The following is an 18,881-nucleotide window of genomic DNA, read 5'->3' on the forward strand; positions in this document are numbered from 1 at the left end:
AACAGAAAGGACTCAAGGAGGACAACACCAAGACACATATAATTAAAATGGCAAAGATCAAGGACAAGGAAAGAGTTTTAAAGGCAGCTAGAGAGAAAAAGGTCGCCTATAAAGGAAAACCCATCAGGCTATCATCAGACTTCTCGACAGAAACCTTACAGGACAGAAGAGAATGGCATGATATACTTAATGCAATGAAACAGAAGGGCCTTGAACCAAGGATACTGTATCCAGCACGATTATCATTTAAATATGATGGAGGGATTAAACAATTCCCAGACAAGCAAAAGCTAAGGGAATTTGCCTCCCACAAACCACCTCTACAGGGCATCTTTCAGGGACTGCTCTAGATGGGAGCACTCCTAAAAAGAGCACAGAACAAAACACCCAACATATGAAGAATGGAGGAGGAGGAATAAGAAGGGAGAGAAGAAAAGAATCTCCAGACAGTGTATATAACAGCTCAATAAGTGAGCTAAGTTAGGCAGTAAGATAATAAAGAGGCTAACCTTGAACCTTTGGTAACCACGAATGTAAAGACTGCAATGGCAATAAGTACATATCTTTCAAGAGTCACCCTAAAAGTAAATGGACTTAATGCACCATCAAAAGACACAGAGTAATAGAATGGACAAAAAAGCAGGACCCATCTATATGCTGCTTACAAGAAACTCACCTTAAACCCAAAGAGATGCACAGACTAAAAGTCAAGGGATGGAAAAACATATTTTAGGCAAACAACAGTGAGAAGAAAGCAGGGGTTGCAGTACTAATATCAGACAAAATAGACTTCAAAACAAAGAAAGTAACAAGAGATAAAGAAGGACACTGCATAAAGGCCTCCATCCAACAAGAGGATATAACCATTCTAAATATATATGCACCCAACACAGGAGCACCAGCATATGTGAAACAAATACTAACAGAACTAAAGGGGGAAATAGACTGCAATGCAGTCATTTTAGGAGACTTCAACACACCACTCACCCCAAAGGATAGATCCACCGGGCAGAAAATAAGTAAGGACACAGAGGCACTGAAAAACACAGTAGAACAGATGGACCTAATAGACATCTATAGAACTCTAAATCCAAAAGCAACAGGATATACATTCTTCTCAAGTGCACATGGAACATTCTCCAGAACAGACCACATGCTAGCCCACAAAAAGAGCCTCAGTAAATTCCAAAGTATTGAAATTCTACCAACCAATTTTTCAGACCACAAAGGTATAAAACTAGAAATAAATTCTACAAAGAAAACAAAAAGGCTCACAAACACATGGAGGCTTAACAACATGGTCCTACATAATCAATGGATCAACGAACAAATTAAAATAGAGATCAAGGAATATATGGAAACAAATGACGACAACAACACAAAGCCCCAACTTCTGTGGGATGCAGCGAAAGCAGTCTGAAGAGGAAAGTATATAGCGATCCAGGCACACTTGAAGAAGGAAGAACAATCCCAAATGAATAGTCTAACATCACAATTATCGAAACTGGAAAAAGAAGAAGAATTGAGGCCTAAAGTCAGCAGAAGGAGGGACATAATAAAGATCAGAGAAGAAATAAACAAAATTGAAAAGAATAAAACAATAGCAAAAATCAATGAAACCAAGAGCTGGTTCTTTGAGAAAATAAACAAAATAGATAAGCCTCTAGCCAAACTTATTAAGAGAAAAAGAGAATCAACACAAATCAACAGAATCAGAAATGAGAACGGAAAAATCACGACAGACTCCACAGAAATACAGAGAATTATTAAAGACTACTATGAAAACCTATATGCCAACAAGCTGGAAAACCTAGAAGAAATGGACAACTTCCTAGAAAAATACAACCTCCCAAGACTGACCAAGGAAGAAACACAAAAGTTAAACAAACTGATTATGAGCAAAGAAATTGAAACGGTAATCAAAAAACTACCCAAGAACAAAACCCCCAGGCCAGACGGATTTACCTTGGAATTTTATCAGACACACAGAGAAGACATAATACCCATTCTCCTTAAAGTTTTCCAAAAAATAGAAGAGGAGGGAATACTCCCAAACTCATTCTATGAAGCCAACATCACCCTAATACCAAAAACAGGCAAAGACCCCACCAAAAAAGAAAATTACAGACCAATATCCCTGATGAATGTAGATGCAAAAATACTTAATAAAATATTAGCAAACAGAATTCAACAGTATATCAAAAGGATCATACACCATGACCAAGTGGGATTCATCCCAGGGATGCAAGAATGGTACAACATTCGAAAATCCATCAACATCATCCACCACATCAACAAAAGAAAGACAAAAACAACACGGTCATATCCACAGATGCTGAAAAAGCATTTGACAAAATTCAACATCCATTCATGATAAAAACTCTCAGCAAAATGGGTATAGAGGGCAAGTACCTCAACATAATAAAGGCCATATATGATAAACCCACAGCCAATATTATACTGAACAGCGAGAAGCTGAAAGCATTTCCTCTGAGATCGGAAACAAGAGAGGGATGCCCACTCTCCCCACTGTTATTTAACATAGTACTGGAGTTCCTAGCCATGGAAATCAGACAAAACAAAGAAATACAAGGAATCCAGATTGGTAAAGAGGAAGTCAAACTGTCACTATTTGCAGATGACATGATACTGTACATAAAAAACCCTAAAGACTCCACTCCAAAACTACTAGAACTGATATTGGAATACAGCAAAGTTGCAGGATACATAATTAACACACAGAAATTTGTGGCTTTCCTATATACTAACAATGAACAAATAGAAAGAGAAATCAGGAAAACAATTCCATTCACAATTGCATCAAAAAGAATAAAATACCTAGGAATAAACCTAACCAAAGAATTGAAAGACCTATACCCTGAAAACTACAAGTCACTCTTAAGAGAAATTAAAGGGCACACTAACAAATGGAAACTCATCCTATGCTCATGGCTAGGAAGAATTAATATTGTCAAAATGGCCATCCTGCCCAAAGCAATATACAGATTTGATGCAATCCCTATCAAATTACCAGCAATATTCTTTAACGAACTGGGAAAAATAGTTCAAAAATTCATATGGAAACACAAAAGACCCCAAATAGCCAAAGCAATCCTGAGAAAGAAGAATAAAGTAGGGGGGATCTCACTCCTCAACTTCAAGCTCTACTACAAAGCCATAGTAATCAAGACAATTTGGTACTGGCACAAGAACAGAGCCACAGACCAGTGGAACAGATTAGAGACTCCAGACATTAACCCAAACATTATGGTCAATTAATATTTGATAAAGGAACCATGGACATACAATGGTGAAATGACAATCTCTTCAACAGATGGTGCTGGCAAAACTGGACAGCTACATGTAGGAGAATGAAACTGGACCATTGTCTGACCCCATATACAAAAGTAAACCCAAAATGGATCAAAGAACTGAATTTAAGTCATGAAACCATTAAACTCTTGGAAAAAAACATAGGCAAAAACCTCTTAGACATAAACATGAGTGACCTCTTCTTGAACATATCTCCCCGGGCAAGGAAAACAAAAGCAAAAATGAACAAGTGGAACTATATTAAGCTGAAAAGCTTCTGTACAGCAAAAGACACCATCAATAGAACAAAAAGCTACCCTACAGTATGGGAGAATATATTTGTAAATGACCGATCCAATAAAGGCTTGACGTCCAAAATATATAAAGAGCTTACACACCTCAACAAACAAAAAACAAATAATCCAATTAAAAAATGGGGAGAGGAACTGAACAGACACTTCTCCAAAAACGAAATACAGATGGCCAATAGACACATGAAAAGATGCTCCACATTGCTAATTATCAGAGAAATGCAAATTAAAACCACAATGAGGTATCACCTCACACAAGTAACGATGGCTGCCACCCAAAAGACAAACAACATCAAATGTTGGTGAGGTTGTGGAGAAAGGGGAACCCTCCTACACTGCTGGTGGGAATGTAAATTAGTTCAACCATTATGGAAAGCAGTACGGAGGTTCCTCAAAATGCTCAAAATAGACTTACCAGAATTACCCAGGAATTCCACTCCTAGGAATTTACCCTAAGAACGCAGCACTCAAGTTTGAAAAAGACAGATGCACCCCTATGTTTATTGCAGCACTATTTACAATAGCCAAGAATTGGAAGCAACCTAAGTGTCCATCAGTAGATGAATGGATAAAGAAGATGTGGTTCATATACACAATGGAATATTACTCAGCCATAAGAAGAAAACAAATCCTACCATTTGCAACAACATGGATGGAGCTAAAGGGTATTATGCTCAGTGAAATAAGCCAAGTGGAGAAAGAGAAATACCAAATGATTTCACTCATCTGTGGAGTATAAGAACAAAGGAAAAACTGAAGGAACAAAACAGCAGCAGACTCACAGAACCCAAGAATGGACTAACAGGTACCAAAGGGAAAGGGACTGGGGAGGATGGGAGGGTAGGGAGGGATAAGGGGGGCAAAGAAGAAAGGGGGTATTATGATTAGCATGCATAATGGGGGGGTGGGAGAAAGGGGAGGGCTGTACAACACAGAGAAGACAAGTAGTGATTCTACAACATTTTGCTATGCTGATGGACAGTGACTGTAAGGGGCTTTGTGGGAGGGACCTGGTATAGGGCAGAGCCTAGTAAACATAATATTCTTCATGTAATTGTAGATTAATAATAACAAAAAAAATGAGAATCATAAAACAAATTAATACCTTCTAGCTTTGTTGTAGGGGTTAAGTCAGAGAAATGAGCTGATTTGGTAAAGCATCTGATCATGCTGTAGAAGTATCTGTAGAATAACAAAAATCCCTGGCTACAGCACCTATAAACACTTCACAGCCCTTATTGTTTAGACAACTGTCTCCCTCTACTAGACACTAAGCAACTCAGGAAGAGACTGAGACTTACTAACCTGAGCATCCTGACACCTAGCACAGTGCCTGGTATACAAGAGGTACTCAATTATTGTGCAAAAGCACGTGATATCTGAAAGATGGTAAAATCCCTGAATAGCTAGAGGGAAAGGGGCCAGAAAGGCTAGAAACAGAAAAAAAATGAAATCACTAACCATTAATTTTCCTCAGGCCCTTGTGTAACATCAAGTGCTCTTAACTTTGTACTAAACAGGAAATTTGCATGTTGGGTGGTCCTTTTTTTGTGTGTTTTATCAGACTTATACTTGCCAATTAACTTTACAGGTGAATTCACAATATATATAGAGAGAAGGAAAGTAGCAAAGCAATCAATTTTAACATCTGTACTTGTTGAATGACTATATTTGTTCCAGAGTAAAAAATACTTTCTCAAATGCTGAATAACTTAAAGAATATTTTTCTGCACATAATCTCAATACAATATTTCCAATGTACAATTGCACTCTCTATAAACAACTGATACTGTGAGATCAAGAGAATGTAACCCTCAAGGGTAATACAAATCAATACATTCCAAAGAAATGCAAATACCACTTCTCCATTTTCATAGAAGGATCTGCCCCATGTGTGCACTTCACTGCTTCCTGTCTGCCATACAAAATCTAATTGTAAAAACAGTAGAGTTGTCGCATTTCTGAAATATATAACTGAAGTTCTAAGGATTTTTTTTCATTGTGAAGGTGATTCCTTGGATATGGATTAAGGTTCTCAATGAGTTAACTGAACATTTTTAAAGTGGTATTTTATTTTAAACAGCCAAGGAAACAGTTGTCCAGAATATCCAAAAGTTCTTGCCATAAAGATCCAAACAGAAGAAAAATGGAAGCTTGCTAGAAATGCCAAATGGTAACATGGTTTATTCCAAAACTTTAAACTTAACAGGTAAAGGCAATAAAATATACTGTCTAGTATACATTATAAGATTATACATTAATTTAAAGGATTGGACTTGATGCTGAAATGTTATTTCTTTTATATAATGCCTCCAAAAAATGGTTTATCTTACTAGCATTAGGGTAAAACTTATGAAATTGCTCATGTCTGACTGCTTATGACCTAGAAAATGGCAATTTTATATTCAACCTTTTTTCAACCTTCTATTTTGATCTTTCCTGAAGTATATGTTGCCTACCTAACATTCATAATACTTAATATGCACTTCTCTTAGAGCCCTTGCCATATTGGATTGTAATTATTTATAATTCTTGCTCTTGTACTGTATTATGAACATTTGCACACAGAACTATTTTTCCTTTGTTTTCACGTTCCTGGAGTGTAGCACTGTCTGGCACATAGCAGTTCTTGCACAGTGACTGGCAACAACTGTAACATGTATTTGAGAATAGAACAATTGGTAAGGAAAGAACATAAAAAATAAAAATCAAATTCTAGTAAAAGTTAGCATGCAAACTTCATTAAAATTAGGGCTGCTCCAAAACTTAAATCTGCTGTTAAAGCCAGGTATTTCCTAAAAATGTAATATTTGGACTGCCACTACCTCCATACCAAAGAAATAATAATGGCAAATTTTCTTTATTCAGAGACCAATGACCCAATGTATAGATCTCACATTTCTTTCTCTTCCTCCGTCACTGTCTGTTTCAGTATAACATCTTGGGACAAAAGGTGAAAGGAAGCAGAAATCACCCTGTACCTGGTTAATTCACTCCTTGCTTGTAAATATTCTGATGAGATGAAGAGGGCAATTTCTTAGACATGATAATTCTAAATGGTTTAAATAGAGTTGTGAGAATGTATGGGTTCCAGTGTTAGTTATTAGACCATCTTTTAAAATTTGTGCTCATTTTAAAATGTGTACTATCTTTAAATTTCTGAAATTTAAATATTGTATTATCTTCTTGAATATGTTAAAGCAAACTAAGTTTACATACTAAACACAACACTACTTCCTAAGTCTGACTGTTAATTAAGACTCAGAAATTCCTTAAGGCTGAGAAAAAGTTTATAAATGTTTTGAGAAAGCTAGAAATACTGAGGAAAACAGTTATTCAAAATTCCATAAGAAATCCTAGTTACATATTTCAAACCCAACAAAGGGAGACTTGACAGGCTGAAATTAGCAACAGCTCATTAGGGTGTTCACCCAGGTCTCCAGAGGTATACCCAGGGAATATTTATGACTACATTATCCCTTGCTTCATAATTTAAAGTTCAATCCAATTCATTGATCTTTAACCTCAAAACTTCAACTTCAGTATTTGTATTTAGATTTCTGGTGCTATCATTATAGTAAGATAGTTCATATTCAGTCAACCTAACAGCTCCTGAATAAGACATAAACTCTACTTAAGTTTTCCAAATAAGAGAGTTGTCTCATGAAAAAGGAATAGTGCCACTCTAAATATGACAGGTAAACAGAATACAGCTGATCAAACCTATTCAAACACCAAAACTAATACCACTCAAGTTAACCCTGAAAGATTACTCTCAAATCTTTAATGATTGTGATTTGAGGGTATGTAACAAGAGTTCTTTAATTTATATTTCAATTTGATGATAATTTAGAAGAGTAATCACAATAAAATTACAGATAATAGAAATTACACAATTCAAGACAGAATTTCCATAATGATTGTAATTATCACAACAAACCACTGATGTTTGACTACCTGGTCTGCGGGTTACATCTGATTTTACTGTTTGGCCATTTATTATGAAGCAATACACAGATGTGAAAAACAAGTAGGAAAGAAAACTCAATTTGGTTTACATGACTAACTTGCAGCAGCTGAGCTCCACCTACAGGCAAAAATGATTTTTTTACAATAAGACTTCCAAAAGCGCCAAGTTCCAACTACCCTCAAATTTTCAAATTACTTTGAGTGCACATTAGAATAAGCTGGGGTGCCTCTCAAAACTTCTTATGGGCCCATACCAAAAACTGTGATTGACATGCTCAGGGGCAGGGCCTGTCCTCAGGTGATTCAAAAGTATAAAAATGGTTGAAAGTCACTGATTTAAGTCTTTACCAGCATACATCTCTTCAGAATATTAGGAATAATCAAATATTGTATTTTCTTGCTTATAAAATTACTTGATTCCCACTCCAGTCACCCTTTTATCTTTTGCAGAGATAAAAACTAAGTTCAGTTGATATAAAATGTCTTATCCCTATTAGACTGTAAAAATGATCTGAGGTGATACTATGGTTTTTTAAAACCTGCTTTTATTCTATAATGCAGAAGTAATCAAGGAAGTGTGTGTTTGGTGGGGAGTAGGATTCTTCATCCTGGATACGCATTAGTATCTGGACAGCTTTTATGAAGTACTATTGCCCTAAATTAATATATGTTCTTAAAAGTTAGAAAAGTGGTTACTTGTAGGGGATGAAGGGAGATATAACCAGGATAGAGCAAGAGAGAGACTTCTGGGTAATGGCAATATTCTGTTTCTTGATCTGGGTGATGGGTATATGGGTGTATTTGGTTTGTAAAAGTACCACAAGCTGTATGCTTATGATATGTTCACTATGAAATATAGCTCATACGGGTACTATCTGTATGTGTATTATATTTCAATTGAATTAAAAAAGTTAAAAAGGAGGATGTGCTCACCCAGGCTTCACTTTAGACCAAATGATTCACAACCTATGGTAGGGCCTAGGCATCAGTTTTTTTTTTAATGTTCCCCCAGTGAATCTAATGTGTGGTTGGAAGTGAAAAACCGTTCCTCTTATGAATTGCAAATGCTTTCATTCATTTATTCATGTACCCAATACACAAACCTTAATAGCTATATGCTTGACTCAGAGGATGTAGTCATAAATAGGACAGTCTCTGAAGGAACTTAGTCCAGGCAAGAGATGGGCAAGTCAATCAATTCCATGTGACAAATACAAGCAAGTTACTTAAGTGATCTAGAGGTGAAAGTGATGTCAAAGAAGCATCCCTCATATTTTTTGTTCATTCATTTATACAAATATTTGGTTACCTATGATGTTTGACATCAGAGACACAAATATAAATGCACACAATCTCTGTGTTCATGAAAGGTACAGTATATGGATACCCAAAGAAGAAAACAAAAGTATAACCTGGTGTCAGACTATTACAGAAGTGTAAGAAAGGTGCAAAAGGCAAGGCCTGGGGAGTCAGAAAAGGTACCACCAAGTTGCTGACCTTGGAGCTAAATTGAACTAGTCCAGTAGCAGGGGGATAAAAATGAGTGTCCTAGAGGAGTGCTTCCCAAACTTTAATGTACATACAAAATCACCTAGGGATCTTGTTAAAATACACTCATTCAGAAAGTGTGGGGTGGTGCTTGAAATTCAGCATTTCTAAAAAGCTCCCAAATAATATTAATGCTGCTGGTTCCACAGATCACAATTTAAGTAGCAAGGTTCTTGAGGAAAATGGATTTCAAGATGTAGAGCTTAAAAAAAAAAAAGAAAAGAAATGGCCCCAAATTCCACAGCAGAGGCACCAAGAAAAATAAATTGGAAAGCAGCCATTAGATTCATCAACTAGATAGCCTTAGTGAGAGTAGTTTCAATGGAGTGATGAGGGAAAAGCAAAATGATTTGTATTTAGAAATAAATGAAATAAGAAGCTGGGGACAGGAAATCAAATGCAGTGGTTTTGTTTGTTCTTTGCTTTTGAATGGTGAAAGAGGCTTAAGTTGCTTCACAAGCTGAAGGAAAGGAACCAGAGAAGAGAGAAAAACTGAAGATGGAAAAAAGGGTAGAACCATTTTGACTGAGTAGAGGGATTCCTTTCCCTTTGCAGCAGAGGAAATAAGAATTGGTCTGATATTTTGTCAAAGAAGAAATACAGATGGCCAACAGGCACATGAAAAGATGCTCCCCATTGCTAATCAGCAGGGAAATATAAATCAAGATGACAATGACATAGCACCTCATACCAGTTAGAATGGTCACTATCCAAAAGAAAAGAAATAGCAAGTGTTAGCAAGGATGTGGAGAAAAGGAAACCCTCCTACAGTGTTGGTAGGAATGTAAATTGCTGCAGCCACTGTGGAAAGCAGTATAGACAGTCTTCTAAAAACTAAAAATAGAAATACCCTACAACCCAGTAATTTCACTTCTAGAAACTTACTCAAAGGAAACAAATTCCCTTATTTGAAAAGGTATGTGTACCCCTGTTTACTACTACATTATTTACAATAGCCAATGGAAGCAACCAAACTGTCCATCAATAGATAAATGGATAAAGAAGATGTGGTACATATACATAATGGAATATTATTTAATCATAAAAAAAAGAAATCTTGCCATTTGCAACAACATGGATGGACCTAGAGAGTATTATGTTAAGTGAAATAAGCCAGGCTGATAGACTCACGGACACTGAGAAGTGACTGGTGGCTACCATGGGTGAGGGGTTGGAGTGAGTGGGTGGAAAGGGTCCAAGTGATAAAAGGGCACAAAAATTCTCAATCATAATATACATTGGTCATGAGGATAGTAGTGCAGCATGAGGAATGTAGCCAGTGATTCTGTAGCATCTTCCTATGTTGACAGATAGTAACTAGACTAGTGGGGTGAGGATTCAATAATATGGGTAATTGTTGAACCACTGTGCTGTATATTTGAAAACAATGTAAGATTGTATATCAACTATAGTTCAATTAAAAAAAATGTTTGTTCTGAAAGCATAAGGGAGAAAAGAGAAAAGATTTAAGAGTTGAAGAAGACAGTCCTCTTCCATAAATCAGGAAACCAGGTGATCTGGTGAGAGTGAGTTTGAGGGTGGACATGCACCCTGTGGGGAGTGTGGGTAACAAATGAAGCACTGAAGCACGCTGAGTCCGCACTTGCACATGGTTGTGTCTGCTCATCAACACCCCACAGTCAAGAAAGTGGGCTGGCTGAAGAGAGTGAGACTGATATACTCAGCAAAGGGAGGCAGTACAGGACAGAAATCCTGAAGAAGTCAGAATAATTATAGGAAGAAAAAAAGTAGAGAGGGTAGGAAGAGCTTTGGATTTTTTACTCTTGAACCACTAAGTGCTTTTCAACAGAACTAGAGACATTGCTGAGAATACATTAGAGGAAGATTCCTACTCTATGTAAACTTGCTGAAAATTATATTATTAAGTACCATTCCCCAGGCTACATACTAAGTACTCAACAAACCTGCCTGTAGGTTTAACATCCAAAGTGATACACAAAACAACTTTAACAGATTCCAGATGTTTCTTTACCAACAGAAGCAACCATAAATTTTCAGTAAAATTATGCTTTGAATGGCTCCTTGCCTAAAGGTCTGGTAGGCTAAAGTAGTCCCTGATCCTATTGCTCAAATCAGAAAATGACCAGAGGATAATGGAGTACTTCAAGCACATCCAGATAAAAGTTTGCATAGTATTAAGAGCACTGATTTTTTAATAGATAATGATTTCACACTGACATCCTATCTGGCTGACAGCTATCCCCATTACAATTCAACTTATACTGAGCAGTGATTTTCCTTATACTATGCTTTATACCACATTACAATTTTTTAAGACTCTTAAAGGCTTTTTATTTTAAACATAAAATTAACTTGAGACTTAAACTATAGTGAAGCTGGTGTGACTGACCAAAAGCACTAATCATTTTGGAACTTTTTATACTCAAAATAAGTAGTCATGAGACTGATATGGAAATTTCTAGATAAGAGTGAAAATTGTATTTTCCCTTTGAAATTATATACTTCCTCTATCCTGACCTTCTTATTTTTCTTTTTTCTTTGTAGGTAGGAAAATAGGTTGAAGGAAGGAGAGAGGAGGAGGTAAATATAAAAAATTTAAGAGAACATTTATAAATTTTATTATGGCAAATTTTGCCAAATAAGCTTGATTAAGTTCTAATGGAAAATTCAGTTTTGCTAAATTATAAATTGTATATATATATATATATATATGTATCTATATACATATATATATATATATATATTTGAATTGTATTTAGCCAATGAGACAGCACAGAGTTAAGAACTTAAGAAGCACTTAAACATGAGAATATATTTGTAAATGACATATCCAACAAGGGGTTAACATCCAAAATATATAATTTACATGCCTCAACACCCAAATAGCAAATAACCCGATTAACAAGTAGGCAGAGGATATGAAGAGACAATTTTCCAAAGAAGAAATTCACATGGCCAATAGATACATGAAAAGATGCTCCATGTTACCAATCATCAGGGAAATGCAAATTAAAACCACAATGAGAAAGAAAAAATGTATAAGAAAAAAAAAAAACCCACAATGAGACATCACCTCACACCAGTAAGGATGGCCAGCATCGAAAAAACTAAGAACAACAAATGCTGGGGAGAATGAGGAGAAAGGAGAACCCTCCTACACTGCTGGTGGGAATGTAAGCTAGTTCAACCATTGTGGAAAGCAGTATGGAGGTTCCTCAAAAAAACAAAAATAGAAATACCATTTGACCTGGAAATCCCACTTCTTGGAATTTACCCAAAGAATACAACTTCTCAGATTCAAAAAGACAGATGCACCCCTATGTTTATCGCAGCACTTTTTACAATAGCCAAGATATGGAAGCAACCTAAGTGTCCATCAGTAGATGAATGGATAAAGATGTGGTACATATACACAATGGAATACTATTCAGCCATAAGAAGAAAACAAATCCTACCATTTGCAACAACATGGATGGAGCTAAGGGTATTATGCTTAGTGAAATAAGACAGGCAGAGAAAGATTGTCAAATGTCAAATGATTTCCCTCATTTGTGGAGTATAACAATGAAGCAAAACTGAAGGAACAAAATAGCAGCAGACTCAGAGACTCCAAGAATGAACTAGTGGTTACCAAAGGGGAGGGGTATGGGAGGATGGGTGGGGAGAGAGGGAAAAGGGGATGGAGGGGGGTATTATGTTTAGTACACATAGTGTGGGGGGGATCACAGGGAGAACAGTGTAGCACAGAGAAGGCAAACAGTGAATCTGTGGCATCTTACTACACTGACGGACAGTGACTGCATTGGTTATGGGTGGGGACTTGATAGTATGGGTAAATGTAGTAACCACATTGTTTTTTCATGTGAAACCTTCATAAGACTGTATATCAATCATACCTTAATAAAAAATTTAAAAAAAAAAGAAGCACTTAAACATAACAAATATTTGGTTCATCTATTAAAAATTCAAAATGTATTTTTTGTCATATTATAAACCTAATAATTTAAAAATTCACAGTTCTTAAAAATCAGAAAATGCACGTCTTGAATGAAAGAGAAAAAAGGATCCTTGATTATGTACCTGATTTGACTGGAAGTGACAGAGTTGATAAGAGGCTTGTCAACTCCATGTATGGATGGATAAGTGTATATATGAACACCAAAATCTTTAGTCAATAGTGACCTGAGTTAATCTATATTAAATTATTCAACAGTGAGTACTTGAGCATCACGTGAAGGTTGCTGGAAAAAAAGATATTTAAGATAACTTCTAAATACCATTTCTAAATGCAAAAGGTTACACCAGGAGTGGAAATTTCTGAGAACTGATTTTCTGGTTACATAAAGGAAAAATTTAGGGAGTTAAGCAATGACAACATGGAAATGCTTTTTATTTTTAAGTTTTTCTACATAAGGTTGAGAAACAAAACAGAAAAAAAGAATGTTGTTTAAAAGTAGCTACATCTATCATATCCCCAAGTGTAGGCCATCCCAATAAAACAAACACTATTATTTTTTAAAGTAATATTATTGAAGATGTATACCATAAAGTCATAGAAATAGAATCACAAAGGAGTTTTTCAGTGAAGTTAAATTTCAGGAGAATAAAAAGTTGAGTAACAAAATTCAACAACTCTTCACCATGACACACTGGCTAAAATTTCTTTTATGATACCACTGAGATTAAAAGTAAGTTAAAAAGAGGACTCAATCTTAATTGGAAATGAAGTATACAAAGACAAAAACTCTGATACCTAGAAGCACAATAATTGACTCACCTGCGGCTAAATGATTTGTTCACTTCTCCAGCTGATTTAACATTTGCACTTGTAGCCTTTTTTAACTTTTTTGTAATTCTTTCTCTCATCAGGTTCTTCTCATCACCATCAACAGATTCATCATGCTCTGCACTCTCATAGTCTCCATCCTATAAAAATTGAAATGGAGCATTTGCTGGGCATTCCATTTTCCCTTTCACTTCCAGAGATCCATCCTAAACTCTCCTCACTGAAATCTGGGCCAGGTTTGTGTTTTGTTTTGTTGTGAATTAGCGAAGGCTTGAGGAATCTGTCACAGCTAGGTATACCCCTGGGGTCTGCTCTAGTCCAACTGTGCTAAGTTTGGGATACCCCAGCAAGGGTCGTTGGCTCAATTCACACCCAGCCCCTCTATGCAGGACAGAATTTGTTCCCTCTGTATCACCCAGGATATTACATCCACCTACATTCCTATTCTTTCCTGGCAGGAAATGTGGCTTCTAGAGGCAACTGGCCAGCATACTGACCTCAATTAGGTATTAATTCAGGTAGGAGAGGTAGTGATGAAGAAGCTGAGATTTCTTCCTATAATCAAAGTTATAACGATTACTCCTCTTCTCAAAACCCTCCAACGGAACTTCTACTAACTCAAGACCTTCTACAATCTGTACCTCCGACATAATCTCCTACAGAGAGAGGCCAGCAACACTAGCTAAATTTGGAAATGCTGTTCTCTCCAGCTTAAAACACTCCTATTCCATAGACCTGCATTGCTGTTCTTTCATCTCTTTCAAGTCTTTGCTCAAAAGTTACCCTCTCAGTGAAACTTTCTTGACTGCACTATTAAAATGGCAGAGGCACATGCCCACCTCTAGTAGTATTCTCTCTTCTTCCTGGTTTTTCTTTTCCCCAAAGCACTTATCACCCATCTGATATACTATATATTTTAATTATTTATGTATTTATTGTCTCTCTCCCATGTTAGAGGAAGCACTCCATGAGGCCTAAAATTCTGGATTGTTTTGCTTACTGCTGTATCTTCAACTTCCAGGAGAGTTTCCAGTATTAATAGAGAAGAGAGGAGGGAGAAAAAAGGGAGGGAGGAGGGAAAGGGAAGGGGAAACTACCACAAGTGGATCTTTTTTTCCTGTGATTACTTGATCAGGTGAGTCATGAGACAGGACTGTGGACCCCTGGTGCAGTGGTTCTCAAAGTCTGGCCCTTAAGACTATAAAACATGGATTTCTTGTTTCAAAATGTAAAATCCTAGCCCTCATCCCAATCTTGCTGAAACAAATCTCTATGGATAGAAGTAGTGAATGTTTTCAGTGGGATGTTAAAGAAATTCTTTAGCCCCAAGAGTTGATAACCACTAATGTAGGTCTTCCATGCTTCGTCCTTAGAAGGTCTGAAACAATTCCCTACAAATTCATAAATTTTTTTTGTGGAAGTAGTTAATTTCCTGGGAAGAAGGTTCAAAGTTTTAGTCATTGCAAAGGATCTGGGAGACAAACAGGTTAGAGATCACACACTTTCCATAAATGACCTCGCTCCCACCAAGACCATAAAAACAAATCTAAACTTTTTTTTAACTGTGCCATCCTTCATATTTTTTTCTGTATCATTAATCTACAATTACATGAGCAACATTATGGTTATTAGACTCCCTCCATTATCAAATCCCCACCACATACCCCATTACAGTCACTGTCCATCAGCATAGTAAGATGCTGTAGAATCACTACTTGTCGTCTCTGTGTTGTACCTCCTTCCCTGTGTCCCCTTCACATTATGTCTGCTAATCGTAATGCCACTTTTTCCACCTTATTCCTCCCTTCCTACCCATCTTCCCCAGTCCCTTTCCCTTTGGTAACTGTTAGTCCATTCTTGAGTTCTGTGAGTCTACTGCTGTTTTGTTCCTTCATTTTTTTTCTTTGTTCTTATACTCCACAGATGAGGGAAATTATTTGACACTTGTCTTTTTCCGCCTGGCTTATTTCACTGAGCATAATACCATCTAGCCTCATCCATGTTGTTGCAAATGGTAGGATTTGTTTTCTTCTTATGGCTGAATAATATTCCATTCTGTATATGTACCACATCTTCTTTATCCATTCATCTACTGATGGATACTTAGGTTGTGTCCATTTATTGGCTATTGTAAATAGTGTTGTGATAAACATAGGAGTGCATATGTCTTTTTCAAACTGGGCTCCTGCATTCTAAGGGTAAATTCCTAGGAGTGGAATTCCTGAGTCAAATGGTATTTCTATTTTGAGTTTTTTGAGGAACCTCCATAATGCTTTCCACAATGGTTGAACTAATTTACATTCCTACCAGCTGTGTAGGAGGGTTCCCCTTTCTCCACATCCTCACCAACATTTATTGTTGTTTGTCTTTTGGATGGAGGCCATACTAACTGGTGTGAGGTGATATCTCATTGTGGTTTTAATTTGCATTTCCCTGATGATTAGCGACGTGGAGCATCTTTTCATGTGCCTGTTGGCCATCTGAATTTCGTTGGAGAAGTGTATGTTCAAATTCTCTGCCCATTTTTTGAATATAGTCTCCCATACTGTAGGATGCCTTTTTGTTCTATTGATGGTGTCCTTTGCTGTACAGAAGCTTTTCAGCTTGATATAGTCCCACTTGTTCATTTTTGTTTTTGTTTCCCTTGCCCAGGGAGATATGTTCATAAAGAAGTTGCTCATGTTTATGTCCAAGAGATTTCTGCCTATGTTTTTTTCTAAGAGTTTTATGGTTTTATGACATATATTCAGGTCTTTGATTCATTTCAAATTTACTTTTGTGTCTGGGGTTAGACAATGATCCAGTTTCATTCTCTTACATGTAGCTGTCCAATTTTGCCAACACTAGCTGTATATCCATGTATATTGTATATTCATGGTTCCTTTATCATATATTAATTGACCATATATCTTTGGGTTAATATTTGGACTCTCTATTCTGTTCCACTGGTCTGTGGCTCTGTTCTTGTGCCAGTACCAAATTGTCTTGATTACTATGGCTTTGTAGTAGAGCTTGAAGTTGGGAAGTGAGATCCCCCCTGCTTCATTCATCCTTCTCAGGATTGCTTTGGCTATTTGGGGTCTTTTGTAGGTCCATATGAATTTCTGAACTATTTGTTCCAGTTCGTTGAAGAATGCTGTTAGTATTTTGATGAGGATTGCACTGAATTTATAGATGCTTTAGGCAGGATGGCCATTTTCACAATATTAATTCTTCCTACCCAAGAGCATGGGATGAGTTTCCGTTTGTTAGTGTCCTCTTTAATTTTTCTTAAGAGTGTCTTCTCATTTTCAGGGTATAGGTCTTTCACTTCCTTGGTTAGGTTTATTCCTAGGTATTTTATTCTTTTTGATGCAATTGTGAATGGAATTGTTTTTCTGATTTCTCTTTCTGCTAGTTCATCATTAGTGTATAGGAAAGCAACAGATATCTGTGTAATAATTTTGTACCCTGAAACTTTGCTGAATTCAGATATTAGTGCTAGTAGTTTGGGAGTGGAATCTTTAGGGTTTTTTATGTACAATATCATGTCATCTGCAAATAGTGACAGTTTGACTTCTTCCTCACCAATCTGGATGCCTTGTATTTATTTGTTTCGTCTGATTGACATGGCTAGGAACTCCAGTACTATGTTCAATAAAAGTGGGGACAGTGGGCATCCCTGTCTTGTTTGTGATCTTAGGTGAAAAGCTTTGAGATTCTTGCTGTTAAGTATGATGTTGGCTGTGGGTTTGTCATATATGGCCTTTATTATGTTGAAGTACTTGCCCTCTATACCCATTTTGTTGAGAGTGTTTATCAAGAATGGATGTTGAATTTTGTCAAATGCTTTTTCAACATCTATGGAGATGATCATGTGGTTTTTGTCCTTTTTATTGATGTAGTGATGTTGATGGATTTTCAAATGTTGTACTATCCTTGCATCCCAGAGATAAATCCCACTTGATTATGGTTTATTATCCTCTTGATGTATTTTTGAATTTGGTTTGCTAACATTTTTTTTAGTATTCTTGCATCTATGTTAATCAGGGATATTGGTCTGTAATTTTCTTTTCTTGTGGGTCTTTGCCTGGTTTTGGTATTAGAGTGATGCTGGCTTCATAGAATGAGTTTGAAAGTATTCCCTCCTCTTCTAATTTTTGGAAAATAAACAAAATAGATAAACCCCTGGCCAGACTTGGTTTCATTGATTTTTTCTATTGTTTTATTCTCCTCAATTTTATTTATTTATTCTCTGATCTTTATTATGTGCCTCCTTCTGCTGACTTTGGATCTCATTTGTTCTTCTTTCTCCAGTTTCAATAATTGTGACTTTAGACTATTCATTTGGGATTGTTCTTCCTTCTTTAAATAGGCCTGGATTGCTATATACTTTCCTTGTAGAACTGCCTTCTCTGTGTCGCACAGAAGTTGGGGCATTGTGCTGTTGTTGTCATTTGTTTCCATATATTGCTTGATCTCTGTTTTAATTTGCTCATTGATCCACTGATTATTTAGGAGCATGTTGTTAAGCCTCCATGTGTTTGTGAGCCTTTTGTTTTCTTTGTACAATTTATTTCTAGTTTTATACCTTTGTGATCTGAGAAGTTGGTTGGTATAATTACAATCTTTTTGAATTTACTGAGGCTCTTTTTGTCTCCTAGTATGTGGCCTATTCTGGAAAATGTTCCATGTGCACTTGAGAAGACTGTATTCTGCTTTTGGGTGTAAAGTTCTGTAGATGTCTGTTGGGTCCATATGTTCTAGTGTATTGTTCAGTGCCTCTGTGTCCTTACTTATTTTCTGTCTGGTGGATCTGTCTTTTGGAGTGAGTGGTGTGTTGAAGTCTCCTAAAATGAATGCACTGCATTCTATTTTCCCCTTTAATTGTTAGTATTTGTTTCACATATGTCGGTGCTCCTGTGTTGGGTGCATAGATATTTATGGTTGTTATATCCTCTTGTTGGACTGACCCCTTTATCATTATATAATAT

At 36.5% G+C, this 18,881-nt stretch overlaps 1 protein-coding gene across 4 annotated transcripts in view; it reads right to left on the minus strand.

Moving 5' to 3' along the window:
- CWC27 (CWC27 spliceosome associated cyclophilin) overlaps positions 1-18,881 on the minus strand; it is a 213,946-nt gene that overhangs the window by 151,453 nt on the left and 43,612 nt on the right. For all 4 annotated transcript variants that reach the window (XM_073235715.1, XM_037013614.2, XM_037013611.2 and 1 more), the window contains exon 10: positions 13,900-14,048. In XM_073235715.1, the coding sequence (XP_073091816.1) occupies positions 13,900-14,048 (149 nt within the window). The remainder of the gene's footprint in view (positions 1-13,899; positions 14,049-18,881) is intronic.

The sequence above is a fragment of the Manis javanica genome, chromosome 1, assembly GCF_040802235.1.
Source record: "Manis javanica isolate MJ-LG chromosome 1, MJ_LKY, whole genome shotgun sequence".
Classification (NCBI taxonomy): domain Eukaryota; kingdom Metazoa; phylum Chordata; class Mammalia; order Pholidota; family Manidae; genus Manis; species Manis javanica.